Genomic DNA, 15000 nt, shown 5'->3' on the forward strand with positions numbered 1-15000 from the left:
AATAATAATAAAGTTTTTTTTTCTAATCAGAAAGTGGGAATTAGCAGGACTTCTTTGCTTTGCCTTCACCTTCTCTGACAGAAAACTTCCTCTGTGGTCATGACATTTCAAAGTAAAACCCTTCCTGAATCCAGGAGATAAGAAACTTTTAGGGCTTGTTTCTAACAGTTCATGAATGAGGGCCATGAGGGCCATTGCAGAAAGCAAGTAACAATGGAAACTGTGTAAGTGCTGAAAAAAAAATGTTGTTATTTTTTAGATTTTCTTTTAAATTTTATTTCTTCACAACTATTTTTTGGGACTCAATTACAAGTACAGAATATGATCCATTAAAGAAAACTACAAGTTTTACTTAATTTCATAAACATCCTTTTGACTTCATATTTATTTTAAAGAAGAATGAGATAAAATGTTTATTAAATTTTACATTAGCACAGTCCTCCCACTCGAAGACACACTCACACATACACACACACACAATATATGTAGGTTTGCAGGTCTGCCCAGAAACTTAAAATCCTTCTATTGTTTTTTTCCTGCAAAGAAAAATTGGTTAGTGATACGGTACTTACAGTATAAGTCATTACAGGTCTGGCATTACAGTTGTTATACAATATTGAATCTATCCAGTGAAAAAGAAGCACAAAGGGCATTTCCAAATGCAGCTGCTATTTCCCATTTGTTAAATCCTTTTATTACACCATATAAGTACACAGCTGGGAAATACTATAGAGTGGGAGTTTAAACAAAATATTTTGGCTTCTAGTCATTCGGAATACACAAAGGCTCCAGTGGAAAGCAATGTTTGACAGCAAAAGAAAGTGAAAGTTTGAAAACATGTCTAGCAAGTATGATTTCTTTTACATTAATAGTTAACTTGTTTGTACCATTAAACTGTTTTATACTATCATAAACCACATTTAATATAAATTTGGTAAGAAAATTATTAATATATATTCTAAGACAAAATTTTAGATGATAAAAGTTTGAGAATAACCCACCAAAGTAACTTGGGACTTATCAAGATACAAACACAATTTTCTAGGAAAATAAGTATAGTGTTCTCAAAGAAATAAAATTTGAACTGTATTATTTCTTATTCTCCCCATATTTTCCAGTGCAGTTATTTTTATTTGTCTATGACTAGATTTGGCATAAAAGCCAAAATATATCTTAAACCCATCCTTTCTCTCCAGCCACTCTTCCTTTACACTAATTCAAGCCATTCATCTCTCACCTAGACTTCTGAAATAGGCTCCCAGTGGGTCCTCCTTCTTTCACTCTTGTCTCTCTCCCATCCATTCATTATACCACAGCCAGAATTTATCTGTTTGAAATGTTTTTGAATGCTTCAAACGTTTTCCATTGAACTTAGATCAAATCTCACATCCATAATGTTATCTCCAAGGTCCTGTTTGATATAGCCCCTACCAATCTCTCCAACTATATCTTATGCTATATTGCATCCTTCATCGTAACTCTCCAGCGATGAAGGCCATCTTTTACTTTCTGACATTAAGCACTAACTTTCTCACTTCAAATACTTCATACATGCTGTTCCCTCTGCAGTTTTACTCTTTGTTCCACTCTAACTGGTTAGTTCTTACCATCTTTGGCTCAGTGAGGGCATTCCTAACCATCTATTCTAAATTAGGTTTGCCCCATTATGTTCTCACATAGCATTCTGTTCTTTCTCCTCATACATAGCAAACATCATATTTTAATTATATATTTGTGTATATATTTATTTAATTTCTATTCCCTCTCCTAGACTATAAACTCCATGAAGGAATTAATCATGTCTGCTTTGTTCACCACTATATAGTCAGCACCTAATAAGAATGCTTGGCACATAAATGGTACTCAATAAATATTTGTTGAAATAAAGATGAAACATCGCTCCATTATCTTGACAATAAGCAAGTGGCAGTGACTGGATATCTATTTCACCTTGGAGGTGTTAAAATGAACAACTGAAGTTCAATCATAAAAACAGACTTGCTTTATTACCTTCTTCCTACTCAAGAAAACTAATCTTTCAGTGGATCTAATTGTACAATTTTGATCGCTTTCAAAACTAAAATTAGTCTAGAAACTATCTTTCAATCCTCTGCTTCTTACCTACTGCTCCAGAGCATTGGCTGTGTCTGCAAAATCATCTGAAAAAGAAAAATGTCTGCCTTCATAAATTATTGAAGTAAGTCTCTGAGATATAAAGCATTGAATAAGAATCTAAATATGTGTTATTCGTAGTAAATGCATTGGAAATATTACCTTACTTTTGTTAAGAAATTAAAATTTTCTCAGTGCCCACTTAAAATAATTTTCATTAACTTAATTTTAGTTAGCCAAAATTAAGAAATGCAAAATGGGGTTTAAAACTTCTAATCTAATAAAATATATTAAGATTTTAATCTCTTCTAGATGCTAAAAAAATTGAATATTTTTGCTTTGAACTAGATAATTAATGTCACTGGCTATGGTTTCTGTTTTGATGATTAGAGATGGAATTTAACATGGGAAAGCTGGCTAAATATACTGCATGTATTTGATGTTGTTTCTACTTTTTGAGAAAACTCCTGTAGTCTGATTGAATGATTCTCAGGAGGTTTGCATGCCCTTTTGAAATTAATATATAGGCATATAAGTGAGAAAAGCTTTATTATAAATCAAGAATGACCATTAAAAATGATAAATACCTGCATTTTCTCATTGAAGGTATATTCAACATATGATCTCATTCACGCAGTTGTATTTGCTTAAATTTTTCAATATTAATACATAGCCATACTTTATTTGATCATATCTATTTTGTGATATTACCAAGTTAACCACCTTAAATTCATGGATTCACAGAATAAGATAACCAATCCCCCCCACAAAAATCAGCCAATAAAATATATTCTTGGCACACTGGCCTAATAATAAATGTATATACACTAAATCACAAAACATTTTTCAAGTTTTTCCAGTTGTTAGTATCTTAGTAATATGTACCTGGTAGTTGTTTCATGATCTAAACAAAAATAACTCTAAGGTCATCTATTTCCCTAAAATATCTATCTATAATGAGGACATACTAAGGAATACATTTAGTGGCAGTGGTCAGATTTTAAAAGCTCACCATTCTTTGCTGAGATGACAGAACGCTGTCCCAGTCAGCATCTTGTTGAATGGTATTGACAAGTGTTGGTAGCTCCTCAGAGTGAGGTTTGTTGTGCATTATGGGGTGCAGAGGCAGATGGGAGGCCACATGTTGATCGCTGACCTCTTCCTTTTCCCTTGAGGTTAAATCCTGGGTTATCTCATCCTCTCCATCAGCTGCACAGGCAAATGGAGAGGTGGCTTGCTTGGAAGACATTCTTCTGCAGAAGAAGGAAAACAGAATGGATTAAAAATGGCTGTCAGTAACAAAACATAAACCAACCCTTGCATTTGGCTAGTTCAGGAAAAAACAAAAGTTATTTAACTTTAGAGATATTTGTGGTCCACTCTAAACCCCTGAAAAAGAACTCTTGGCTTATGTGTCCTGCTTTCCCTCTTTGCTTTTAACTCAGCAAACCTCTTCCCAGTAAGTACTGCATATTTTCTCTCCTACAATCCATTAATGATTTTTTTACAGAGTAAGTTTTCATAATGGACAGGGTATGTATGCGTATATTTTCCCTCCTAGTTTTCTTAACTAGATTATAAGCTTCCTGAGAGTATTTAGGGTAATAGTTAGCAATGGAAAAAAACGAATGAATGAACTGGCAAATGAGTCAGTTTGCAAGATGATTTGAAAGCACAAAATACCCAACTTTCTCCTATGGTTTATGTAGGACCAAAAGAAGTATATGTAGGAAAACATAATCAGGAGAGTAAATAATTCATAATTAAAGTCCTAAACAAATCTGATCCTGACTTCTTTGTTTATACTTTGCATTATTGGGGCTGGGCCTAACACTACTTAGTGCCATCTAAAGCTTGTTAAAAGACCTTTAAAATGAGTCAAGTGTTGTAACTTAACTTTTAAGTGACATATTGATTGAGTGGCTGATACTGTTAGATTAGTTTTAGGGCAATTTTGTAGCATTTGAATTGAGTATCTGAAATAGCTATACCTCTATTTTGTATTAGAAAGTACATTAAAGATTCAAAGCATTTACCATGAAAATAGTAAAATGCCTACTGTGTATAATATTTAAAACCTCCAAATACAATACTGAACATTCATTTATGTGCCCACAAATAAATATCGACTACACTCTTCATGACAAGGTCTCCATTTTGTACTCTTATATAAAATCAGAAAACCATGATTATTAAGTAGAATTTCAAAATGTTTAGAATATCATTTTATCAAGATGCATTTCTTGGCAAAATGGTTTGAAAATAAAACCACTGAAAGTTTATAACTTAACAGAAGAGGGAATTTAGCATTTTTTCTAAAACTTTACATTGTTTTTAGTTTATTACATCTTTAGCTCTAAAACTGCTGTGTAATGAAAGGAATAAAATCTCCACCTTAATTGCTATTTAACATTAATTGATTTCATACCATTTTTAAAAAAACACACAAATCAGTTAACATAGGAAACCACATGAGCATTTTTCAAATTAGCAAATCATTAACTTGCTAGTACTGTTTCTACAGACAAATAAATACTGATTAAAGGGTCTAGAAATCTGAGATTAACAGTTAAATTTACAAATCTGTCACATGCTTTCATGAATATTACAGTGAAGGAAATATCAAGTGCAAGAAAAATAATTAAGTTAATTCCAATTTAAACAGTAGTTTTTATGTAGCAGCTCATGTTTTACATAGGATTTAACAGCTAATGCTAAATTTCTCACAATTAATGAGGGGGCTCAGATTTAGTATCCTACAGTTAAAAAATTAATATAAGATCAGCTAATCTAATTATGCACAGTTCTAAATAAAAGTATTACAGGCTTTTGAAGTGCTTTGAAACATATTAAAATGCTGATACCAATTTATAATAATCATTCTACAAATAACAAAAATTGTATCTATTAAATTTGATACTAGAAAATACAATGGGGGCAAGGGAATGCAAAAGAATGCCTATAATTTCTTTGAGAAGAAATGAATTAAATGTTCTAAAGAGTGCTATATCAATAAATCAGATATATTCTTGACCAATTTATACCAATAATAACAAATGAACAAACATATACATGATTATGAAAAATGGTAGCCAATGGATGCTTCTAGAATTACTATATGGCTTACTTTACTGGCCCCATAACTACTATTATTAAAACCAGGCAAATTATAACTGTTCTGCAAGTTTATCAAGAGCTTGCCACAAACAAGAGTGATTTCCTGTTTCAGATACTGACAATATCAATAATCATTCACGTTAAAAACAAAAGAATGAATGTACTTCTGCTTTTTAAAATAGTTAAACACAGTTGGAAGTCATGATCCAAAAATCAGTTACTTTAGTTCCCTCAACAGACATCCTCTTATTATAAAGTGAATTGGCTCCTTCCAATAGCAATGTCTATGATTGCTGCTTTAGTATAAATTAATCATGGCAAAACTCAAAATGAAAACAGTCTCTTAAGAATAATTTCAACTATAAACTTCACCAGTGAACAATAGTGCACAATCCTAATTAAATACAACTCTGCAGCTGTAAAAATAGACTAAATTTATGAGTTGAGTTTAAAGGATGGTTTGTTAGAATGTTTTCTTAAGGAAGGCTGGGTCCTCAGTCTTAATCAGCCAATAAATTATTTCCTGCAATTATATTAAATAGAAAATTATCTTCAAATGGGGAGTGTTAATTGAAAATCAAAATTCAGAGGGAAGTTTAGAAATTACACGCTGAATACAATTAGTGAGGAAAGGCTTCACCTCTATTCATCAACAGTCTTCTTGTGATTCCTCCAGTGGCCATTCAGGAATGCTACCTATTTATAACATCTCACAACTTGTCTTTTATTTTGCACCTACAAATACATATGTGTATTAAGGTTTCAAATAAAACATAAGCTGCCAATAAAAGCAATATTAAATCTGAGTATTCATCCTCAGTTCACACTATCGTTAGAGGAAAAGGAGACAGGGGAGGTAGGACAACAACGGTTAACAATCAAGAAAAACACACTCAATTCTGAAATCCCTTTCCTTAGCAAAGGAATTAACATTTTTTGTTCCAAAAATACTTTTCCAAATCATATAATTTCTTGTTTTACTTTATTATAGTTCTTAAATGCATTGCGAGTGGAGAAAAGATGGGTTTTGTTTTAGCAAGGTATTTCCTTGAGCATTTCCTTTTGGTAAAATTGTTGGGGTTTTTTTGTTTACATCTTTTTTTATATTTGGTTTTGTTGTTGATTTTTGTTTTGGGTGGCGGTTTTGAGTTTTGTTATAAAACGTGCACAAATTGTTTTTAATGCAGAGTTTATTAAAGTTTAGATTTGCTGATTATTAGATCTGATTCACTGATTTTTTGCATAATTACTTTATTAAATAATCCTGATGACATCTCATTCATTTCTTTACTTTAGCTTTCCCCTTTAAAACATTTTACTCAACCAACCAAACTGTATTCTAGAAGTTTCAACGACACTTGACTTTTGGTAATGCCTTTACTATAACCACTGTACCACAGTTACTCTCCTTTAGAAACTCATAAATCAAATATACCCACGTTTCAGTGTTTTAAAGTGTCACATGGAATGCTTACATTTATTTTAATGCTCAGTCAGTAATTTTCCATTGCAAAAATTTTCAACCCCAACATATGAAAACAGCACCTTACTTTAGCCTCTGCCTTATACAACTAATAAGCAAAAGAAAATCAAAATCCTTGCGGAATGGTCAATTTCGATGTGACTATACTTTGTTTTATTTTGCACTATTATAACTTAAAATCATTCAAATGAATTGTTTTTTTAATTTGTATTAAAAAAAAATCTCCCTAGTTATACCCCCTGAAAACAGGGGTTTATAATGGAAGTGCTGACACAACCCTAACTAAAGCAGCGCAAATGTTGCCGCTATAATACACAAAATCAAGTTCTATTATTCTAAACTATCCTCGCTCATGGGATTTTTCTTTACTGTGCTCCCAGCCAAACTGCTGAAGCATGAAAAATTTAAATGCAATCAAATGCGCCCAATTCTACTTTACTAGAACAAGTGTCTACAGTGGTACAATCTTAAAAGGAGATGCAACAGATTTGTTTGGTGTTTTTTTTAACTGTTTATTTATAATACAGTGCATTGGAGATAAAATAAAAGAGGAAATTACACTCACATGGTACCAGTGTATTGACTACACAGAGTACATTATAATCAGAGAGAAAAACTACATTGTCAACTTATCACATTGGTTAAACAAGATGGTTTTCTGGGGCATGACTATTATCAAGTAAAACCTTCAAAGAGAAGTAAATATCTTTGGGACACATAAAACTAAATTCCCATCATATGTTTCCTGAGTTTGAAATGTCTCTGCCCAACAATCAAGTGAACCCAGGATGCCAGGCCACCGGGAAGAACTCGGGCTTAGGACTTTGGGAAATGAGATTGCTGGAGATAAAGCCTCCATTTACTGAGAATGTTCTCTAGGAAGTCAGTAGGAACACCTCTAGAAAGGTGATAATTATTCTACTCCAAAACACCAGTACAAAGTCTGAATGTTTGGGCTATTACAAACTTACTCAGACAGTAAATTTATTTTCTGTTCTGCAACAATAAATCAAAATTAGTTGGCCCAAGACTTTATAAAATGATGAGAATGCTGGATACATGTACATTAAGTCCTCTATCTCAGAATATCATATTTTCTAGAACTTTTCTGATTTGACATTATTCTTTAAACACAGTTATTTTTATATGTTTAAAGTCAGGATTATTTTTAAACAAATTTCAAACTTCTAAACTTTCTCATAAGGCATGATCACTCAAAATTACATTTTTTAAATTACAGCTTGAAAAGTATCCATCTTTCAAAACTATTATTTGAAACTTATATAATTATCAAAAAGAGTCACTGAATTCATCATAGCAATATATTTAACCGGATTTTGAAAATATTTCCATTATTTTATGATTATTATCAAATGGCATTCACTTTCCAGGCGTGTTACATTTATTCAAAAAAAGTCCTGTTTTTAACATAAAGCAACATTTTAAGAGTTGTTCTACTTATTTAAAAAAATTAAAACTTCAGGCCAACATTCACACTTATTTTTGCAGCTCAGCTGCAGTCTATCTGGTAGATTTATTTCTGTCAGATAATTCACTGTTAATACAATGCTGTACTTGAGCTGATACTGAGAAATAAACAACTAATTTTCAAAAAATATAACACAGTGCCTCTCATTTTAAGGAACATGAGTAACAGATATGTTTAGTTGCCAAAAAGCACAATACCCAGGAACCTCTACAAAGGACACCAGTCCACCCAGCCTAGGGCAAACAATGATTTTAAAACCCTCTTCTTATATATCTAATTTCTACATTCAAGGGTCTTGGGGAAGGGAGGGTAGCATGGTACACCTTAATTCTAGATATTAAAATGAAGACATTCCTTTTAAAACATTTCTTGATTCATTCCAGTAAAGTCAGAGGGTGCTTACTAATTATTTGTATTACTTTATACAACACTACCACCTACTCTCCCCCAATCCACCTCCAAACTTCCCTCTGCTTCTGCCAGATTTTTCTTTTTCTTCCAAGTAATTTAGAAAATTCAGGTGAAAAGAAGGTAACTGTTTTCAGAATTACCTTAGAAAGTTATAAACCTATCTTCTAGAGCTTGTAGCAGCACTTTCAGAACAGATATGGTAACACATGAGGACAATACCTATTAGAAGAAAACTCACTGATTTGAATTAGCTGTCAAATCAATGGAGATGAGGTAAATGAAATACATTTGAAGCTCCTGAAGTATGTCTAAGAAAGTGCTTAAATTAATGGATTTTGACTTTTCTAAGGGTCCAATTTTTCACAGCAAAGCACCAAAATTGTCTTCAAAGGCCCTCTGAGCTTCTTACAAAACAAGAACTACCTGGAACAGATTCTTCTTAAGTCATCAAAGTTTGTGTTTCTAGAGTTTATATTTAGCTGACAATATTGCTGTCACTTTATGTAGCTTAAGACTGTTCTTTGGACTAGAGCTCATATGTCTTGGAATGCTTTGACTCATGAATTGTTTCTCCTGATAATGTTACATCACGTAACTACCTCTGTCTAATTGGTTAGTATCTGCTGGAAGAGACAGGCAACCAGCCTAGCGACTGGCCTGCTGACTGACTGCCTATGGAAAACCTATAATTATTAAGTGTCCCTGAGTATCTGATTTCTTCCTGGGATCAAAACAACTTGACTTTATGTAACATCAATCTATACTTTTTGCTTGATAGAAATAATATGGTTTTCTCACAGTTTATCTACCAGTAACATTTGGAATTTTTGCTTCGGAAAGCCAGGCCCAGATTTTATAAATAAAATCAGTGACTTAACAATAAGAGTAAAACCTAACAATGGCTACTATAAATATACACTAACTTAGAGGATGTTAATCCAGCACAATGACTTTATAACTCAATGAAAAACCTATGTGTGGCTGGAGTGAAAGAAAGCTGTCTAAAATAATAGCAGAATGAATTTATTTATGTAAGTTCACTTTGAATCTCCTCTTCATAAAAAATGAGAACTATAATTTTTTAAGTGAATAAACAGACATCTCTCTGTCAGCTTGAAACTGGCCCATTAATATGGAAGCCCAAGTACAGGATATCTTATCCAATTATATGAATAAAAATCATAAACCAGAACAATAACTTCTCAGAGACAAAGTGTAGGAAACTGTCACTGTATACTTTTCCATTCTTAACTCGAATTTCCCTCTTCAATATTTCCAGAAAAAAAAGAGAAAAATGAATATTGATACTATATAGATTGTTTCAAAATATGAAAATTCACACAAACACTGAACAAATCTATATAAAGAAGTTCATCTCTGAGGTTCTCCTTTAGCTAAATAAGGCAATCTACCAAGTCCACTCTTTCATGTGATGAAACAAGGTATAAATTTCAGGTTCCTATTCACAAGGAGACAAGAAGAAGAGAAAGAAGAGGGAGCGAGGAAGGGAGTGAGAGTAGAGAGGGAGGGGAAGGGGAGGGAAAAAAAGAGGGGAGGAGATAGGAGGGGAGGAGAAAAACAACCATGGCTTTGCAGTTCATTTTCAGCTTGTCTACTTAATGAAAACCTCATTGTACAAGTCTGAAAACCATTTCCAGCCGGCAAAGTATTTCTGATTCAGCAGAGGTTACACAAGCATCAAAGCAGTTAAATATAGGTGCCAAGCTGCATTGCCAGGAGCTCTTAGTACTGTGAGTTAGTGTTACCTGACAGCTTAGTGAATATAAAATTACTTGCTTCTCCAATTGAAGACAATCAAATTGTCACCTTCCATTGTAATAATGCACAACTAGTGATCAGCAAAGTGCAAACATAATTACCATGAAGAAAACAAAAAATCAAATCTAAATCTCGCAACATAGTAAACACATCTATCTGCTTCCCCAAAAAAGGAGTGCATTTTAATCCTGAAGGCTGTGATGCAATCTTCATGTTATTTGATAATAATATTTATTCATCTTAAATTAAATAAAAATGAAAAACAACAAGAAATACTAATTCATAAAAAGTGACTACAAATATTAATAAGAGCACTACAACTTTCCAGACATTTCCAAGCACAAAGGCCTACAAATGATATCACTGCCATTTGAAACTATATCATTAAAGTGTATGTCAGCACATTTTCCATTATAAAAACTTTGTTTTTAGAGATGTCTTTCTAGCCTAGAAACCTTCCTGAAGGATGAAAAGGACAGGCAGGATCTAACCTCAAAAGCTTTTGTCTTTATTTTCTAAATGAGTTACGCTTCATTTTGTCTTCTAAAGTAGCTTTTATTTTAATGTTGAAAATTCATCTCACAAAAGTGATTTAATACCTCTACACAAGTTTAGAGAAATAACAAAGTATAGGACACATATCCACAACTGTTTTTGAGCCACTCAGCATCTGGAATTCTCATCCAAATTTGGTAACCATATTGACTGACTACCAAAGTGATCTCAGTAACCTGAAGCTAAATTAGTATTAAAGGACTGAACATTTGACATGGCTCTCCCACACTCCAAAGATTCCTAAGATACAAATTAAAATGAATATAATTAATATAGATAATGCTCCAAACAAACTACATTTTAAAAGTTCTCTTAGAAAAGTGATTTTATTTCATAACTAACTCAAGATTTAAGACATTCAAATTTACATCATTCCTTCCAATACAGCAAAATATCTTATCATTCTCAAAATACTCTAAATATAGGGGCTTTTTCCATCAATAATGTCACTTCTATCAGAAAATATGTCCTACAGCTAGGCCGAGTGTGATGGTTCATGCCTGTAATCCCAGCACTTTGGGAGGCAAAGGCAGGAGGATCACGTGAGGTCAGGAGTTTGAGACCAGCCTGGCCAACATGGTGAAACCCTGTCTCTACTAAAAATATGAAAATTAGCTAGGCATGGTGGTGCACACCTGTAATCCCAGCTCTGCAGGAAGCTGAGGCATGAGAATTGCTTGAACCTGGGAGGTGGAGGTTGCAGTAAGCCAAGAGTGTGCCACTGCACTCCAGCAGCCTGGGTGACAGAGCAAGGCTCTGTCAAAAAAAAAGAAGAAGAAGAAGAAGAGGAAGAAGAAGAAAAGAAGAAGAAGGAGGAAGAAGAACAAGAAGAAGAGGAAGAAGAAGAAGAAGAAGAAGAAGAAGAAGAAGAAGAAGAAGAAGAAGAAGAAGAAGAAGAAGAAGCAGCAGCAGCAGCAGCAGCAGCAGCAGCAAGCAAGAAAATATTTCCTACAGCTAATACCTGATACACCTGACATTCCATTTTTACCATGTGCCTGATATACCATTTTACCAGTATTTCCTACAGCTAATGCCTGATATGCCTGATATTTCCATTTTAACTGTTTCAATTTTGAAATATTTCCTACAGCTAATGCCTGATATGCCTAATATTCCATTCCAATTTTAGAACAGATACTTCTGTTCTAAATAACATCATTTATGATCATTTAGCACAAAAATGGACCAGTTTAGCAAAAAAGGGGGAGGCTAACTACACCAGGGTGACAGTGAAATGAACTGAGGATCATCAAGAACATAGGCTCTCCTGAGCTTGAATCTTAGAATACAAATTCAGACATTGATAATCTACTATCTCCTTCCTTAGAAAAATGCTTTCATCTGTTATCAGTCTCAACTGGTGTTCCTCAACCTTGCATTGTGTTCCTCTTTCTCCATTCCTCTATTTTATTACAAAGGAGTAGAGGAAAGAGTGAAATGAAGACATTGGTTGAACATTGGTGACTAAATCAGAAGGAAAACAAGGATAGCAAGAAACAGGAGAAAAGGGAAGTCCAATCTCCAGCTGCACGTTTTATTTTGAGTTGAGATAAACTTCACATCATTAACAGAAATGTCTGGATGCAAGAAATAAGACAGTTTTAGAAAAGCATCTTTTTCCTTGCTCTTAGAACTTTCAAATAATATAATACAATTTTTTCCAAGAGACACTTCTTATAAGCTCAGCACAATAAAAATCTCCCAGGCAAAGGGGATTGCAATCAGTATTTCCTAAAATTCGACGATGGGTAATTTAATCAATTCCTGAAATTATACTCCTACAGAGTATTTATTACAATATAGTAAAATAAAAAGTATCAACGACAGGAAGAAAAGGAAACTTCTTGTCAGAGAATGTCTTTCAGACTCTGGGAGATAAATGCTTGCATAGCACAAGCTTATGGTAAATGGGAGAAAAGAGAACTCATTAAAATATTTTGTTTAATTAAAAAACAAGTTTATTCTGTATATTTCATGAGGACAGGGCTCATCCGTTTTGTTCATTGCTGGATCCCCAGTGCCCAGCACAGTGCACAACACATCGTAGACAATCAATACTATGGGAAAGAGGGAGGAAAAGGCAGAGAGGGAGAGGTAGGCAAATAGCTTATTGTTTTAAATTAAAGTGAATAATCACAGAAAATACCATTCCATGTTAATACTGCCAATCTAAACATTATTCTTTCTCTATACTCTTTTTATCAAGCATCTTAAGATTATTATATCCATATCCCCAACACTAAACTCTCTCATCTCCCAGAAATCCAACAGTCCTCAAATTACTGTGAAGTATTTATACCAAGATATGCTCTGCAATTTCACATTAAACATCTTAAAACTAGATTCATCACTATTTTCCTCAACACCTCCCCTCATTCATCCACACCCAGAAGAGTACCACTGTCAGAATCATCAAGGTTCAAAACATGAACACTGTATTGACCTCCTAATTTTTATCCTTGCTTCTCAATGCCAGCTCGTCATGAAGCTCCACCAGCTATTTCTTAATGTTTCTTATGCTCATTTCTGTTACCATACTTATAATCTTAGCACAGGGCTTTTTCACACCTCATATCTAAACTCTTAAAACAGACCCTAAACTACTTTCTCTATTTTAGTATCTCCTCCACCAAATCAATCTTACTGCTACTCCCTTCATCAAGCCACTCTCCTGATCAAAAAACATCAGTGGCTCTCCCACTAATGACAAAATAAGGTATAAACTCCTGACCCTGGCACTTGAGGCCTTCCATCCAGATACAACCAATCTTTATAAATTTATCTTCACTAGTCAAACTTCACTTATTGTTGCCTCATAGCCTTTGCTCATCCTGTCTTTCCCTATTTCCCTCATTTCCTATTGTTAGGAAACCAACTGAGATTATTCAAGATAACTATGATCTACCCCTCTTCTAAACACCTCTAATAAGATCTCAGAGATTAGATCTTATTAGATATTTTTATATAACTCATTCAACACTTAATGGATATTACCTCACATAATCTTTTTAAAATGTATAATATCATTATATTTTCTAAGTAACCTCAACCACATTACAAACTTCTCAAGGGTGAGAACAAAATCCTAGCTTTCTCTACATTCCCACAATACCTAGCACAATGTTTTGTGCAAAGAAAACACTCAGTAAATATTTCCCAATTATTTAAATATTATTAAATTAATAGGCAGAAATAAATTTAAGGTATTATCTTCAACCAGAAAAAAGTAGCCATGAAAAAGGACTTAAAATAAGCTGGTTTTCTGGGGGTGTCTTCTCTTTGCACACATCCTGGACAATAAATTCATCTCATATTTTAAAAGTTCTGCATATTCCCTGGCAAAAAAAGCCTCCCAAAATAATCAATTTATGTTGTCAGAAACATAAAAAAAAGATGGATAAATGGATGAACCAATGGACAGATGACGGATGGATGGATGTTGAAGAGATGGTTGAAAAGATACATAGATAATTTTTACTAGATGCTTAGAAAGTACCAGGCAGGCACTGTGCTGAGCACTGCTACATGTATTATTTCATTTAGTTCTCAGAGCAACTCTAGAAGTTAAATAATGTCATTATCCCTGTTTACTGATAAGAAAGCCAAAGCACAAAACTGTTGATTAAAACAATAAAAAATGAAATCTTACTTAAGGTCATACCTAGTAAATACAGAAGGCAAAATTTCATCTCTGGTTGGTCAAATGCCAGGGCAGATGCTATTAGAATTAAAAGTGTCTGAAATCTAAATTAAATAAATAATTAATTATTTTCAATTATTATCTGAATTATTCTTTACTAATTTATACCATTCCTGTAGAATTTTATTTTGAATATTCTGGTTAGACATTCTAAATACTCATTTAATCAGAGCTTAGTAAAAGGATTTGCTATCTTTTTCTTTTCTCTCTACTTCTAGAGTTTGAGATATTTAATTACTAGTTAACAACTTTAAAAAGGAGAGAGAAACATAGAGTAGGTAATTCTCTAACCAACCCATTTAACTCTCATTCTGGGCAATTTGACAACAAAATTGGTTGAGGAAGTAGTTAAAG

The 15000-nt window shown here is 33.2% G+C and overlaps 1 protein-coding gene across 1 annotated transcript in view; it reads right to left on the minus strand.

Moving 5' to 3' along the window:
* LOC108517902 (transcription factor SOX-6-like) overlaps window positions 1-15000 on the minus strand; it is a 120820-nt gene that overhangs the window by 55639 nt on the left and 50181 nt on the right. The window contains exon 2 of the mRNA XM_017855996.1: window positions 3125-3365. Within this exon, the coding sequence (XP_017711485.1) occupies window positions 3125-3365 (241 nt within the window). The remainder of the gene's footprint in view (window positions 1-3124; window positions 3366-15000) is intronic.

The sequence above is a fragment of the Rhinopithecus bieti genome, unplaced genomic scaffold (genome assembly GCF_001698545.2).
Source record: "Rhinopithecus bieti isolate Rb0 unplaced genomic scaffold, ASM169854v2 scaffold_42618, whole genome shotgun sequence".
NCBI classification, from domain to species: domain Eukaryota; kingdom Metazoa; phylum Chordata; class Mammalia; order Primates; family Cercopithecidae; genus Rhinopithecus; species Rhinopithecus bieti.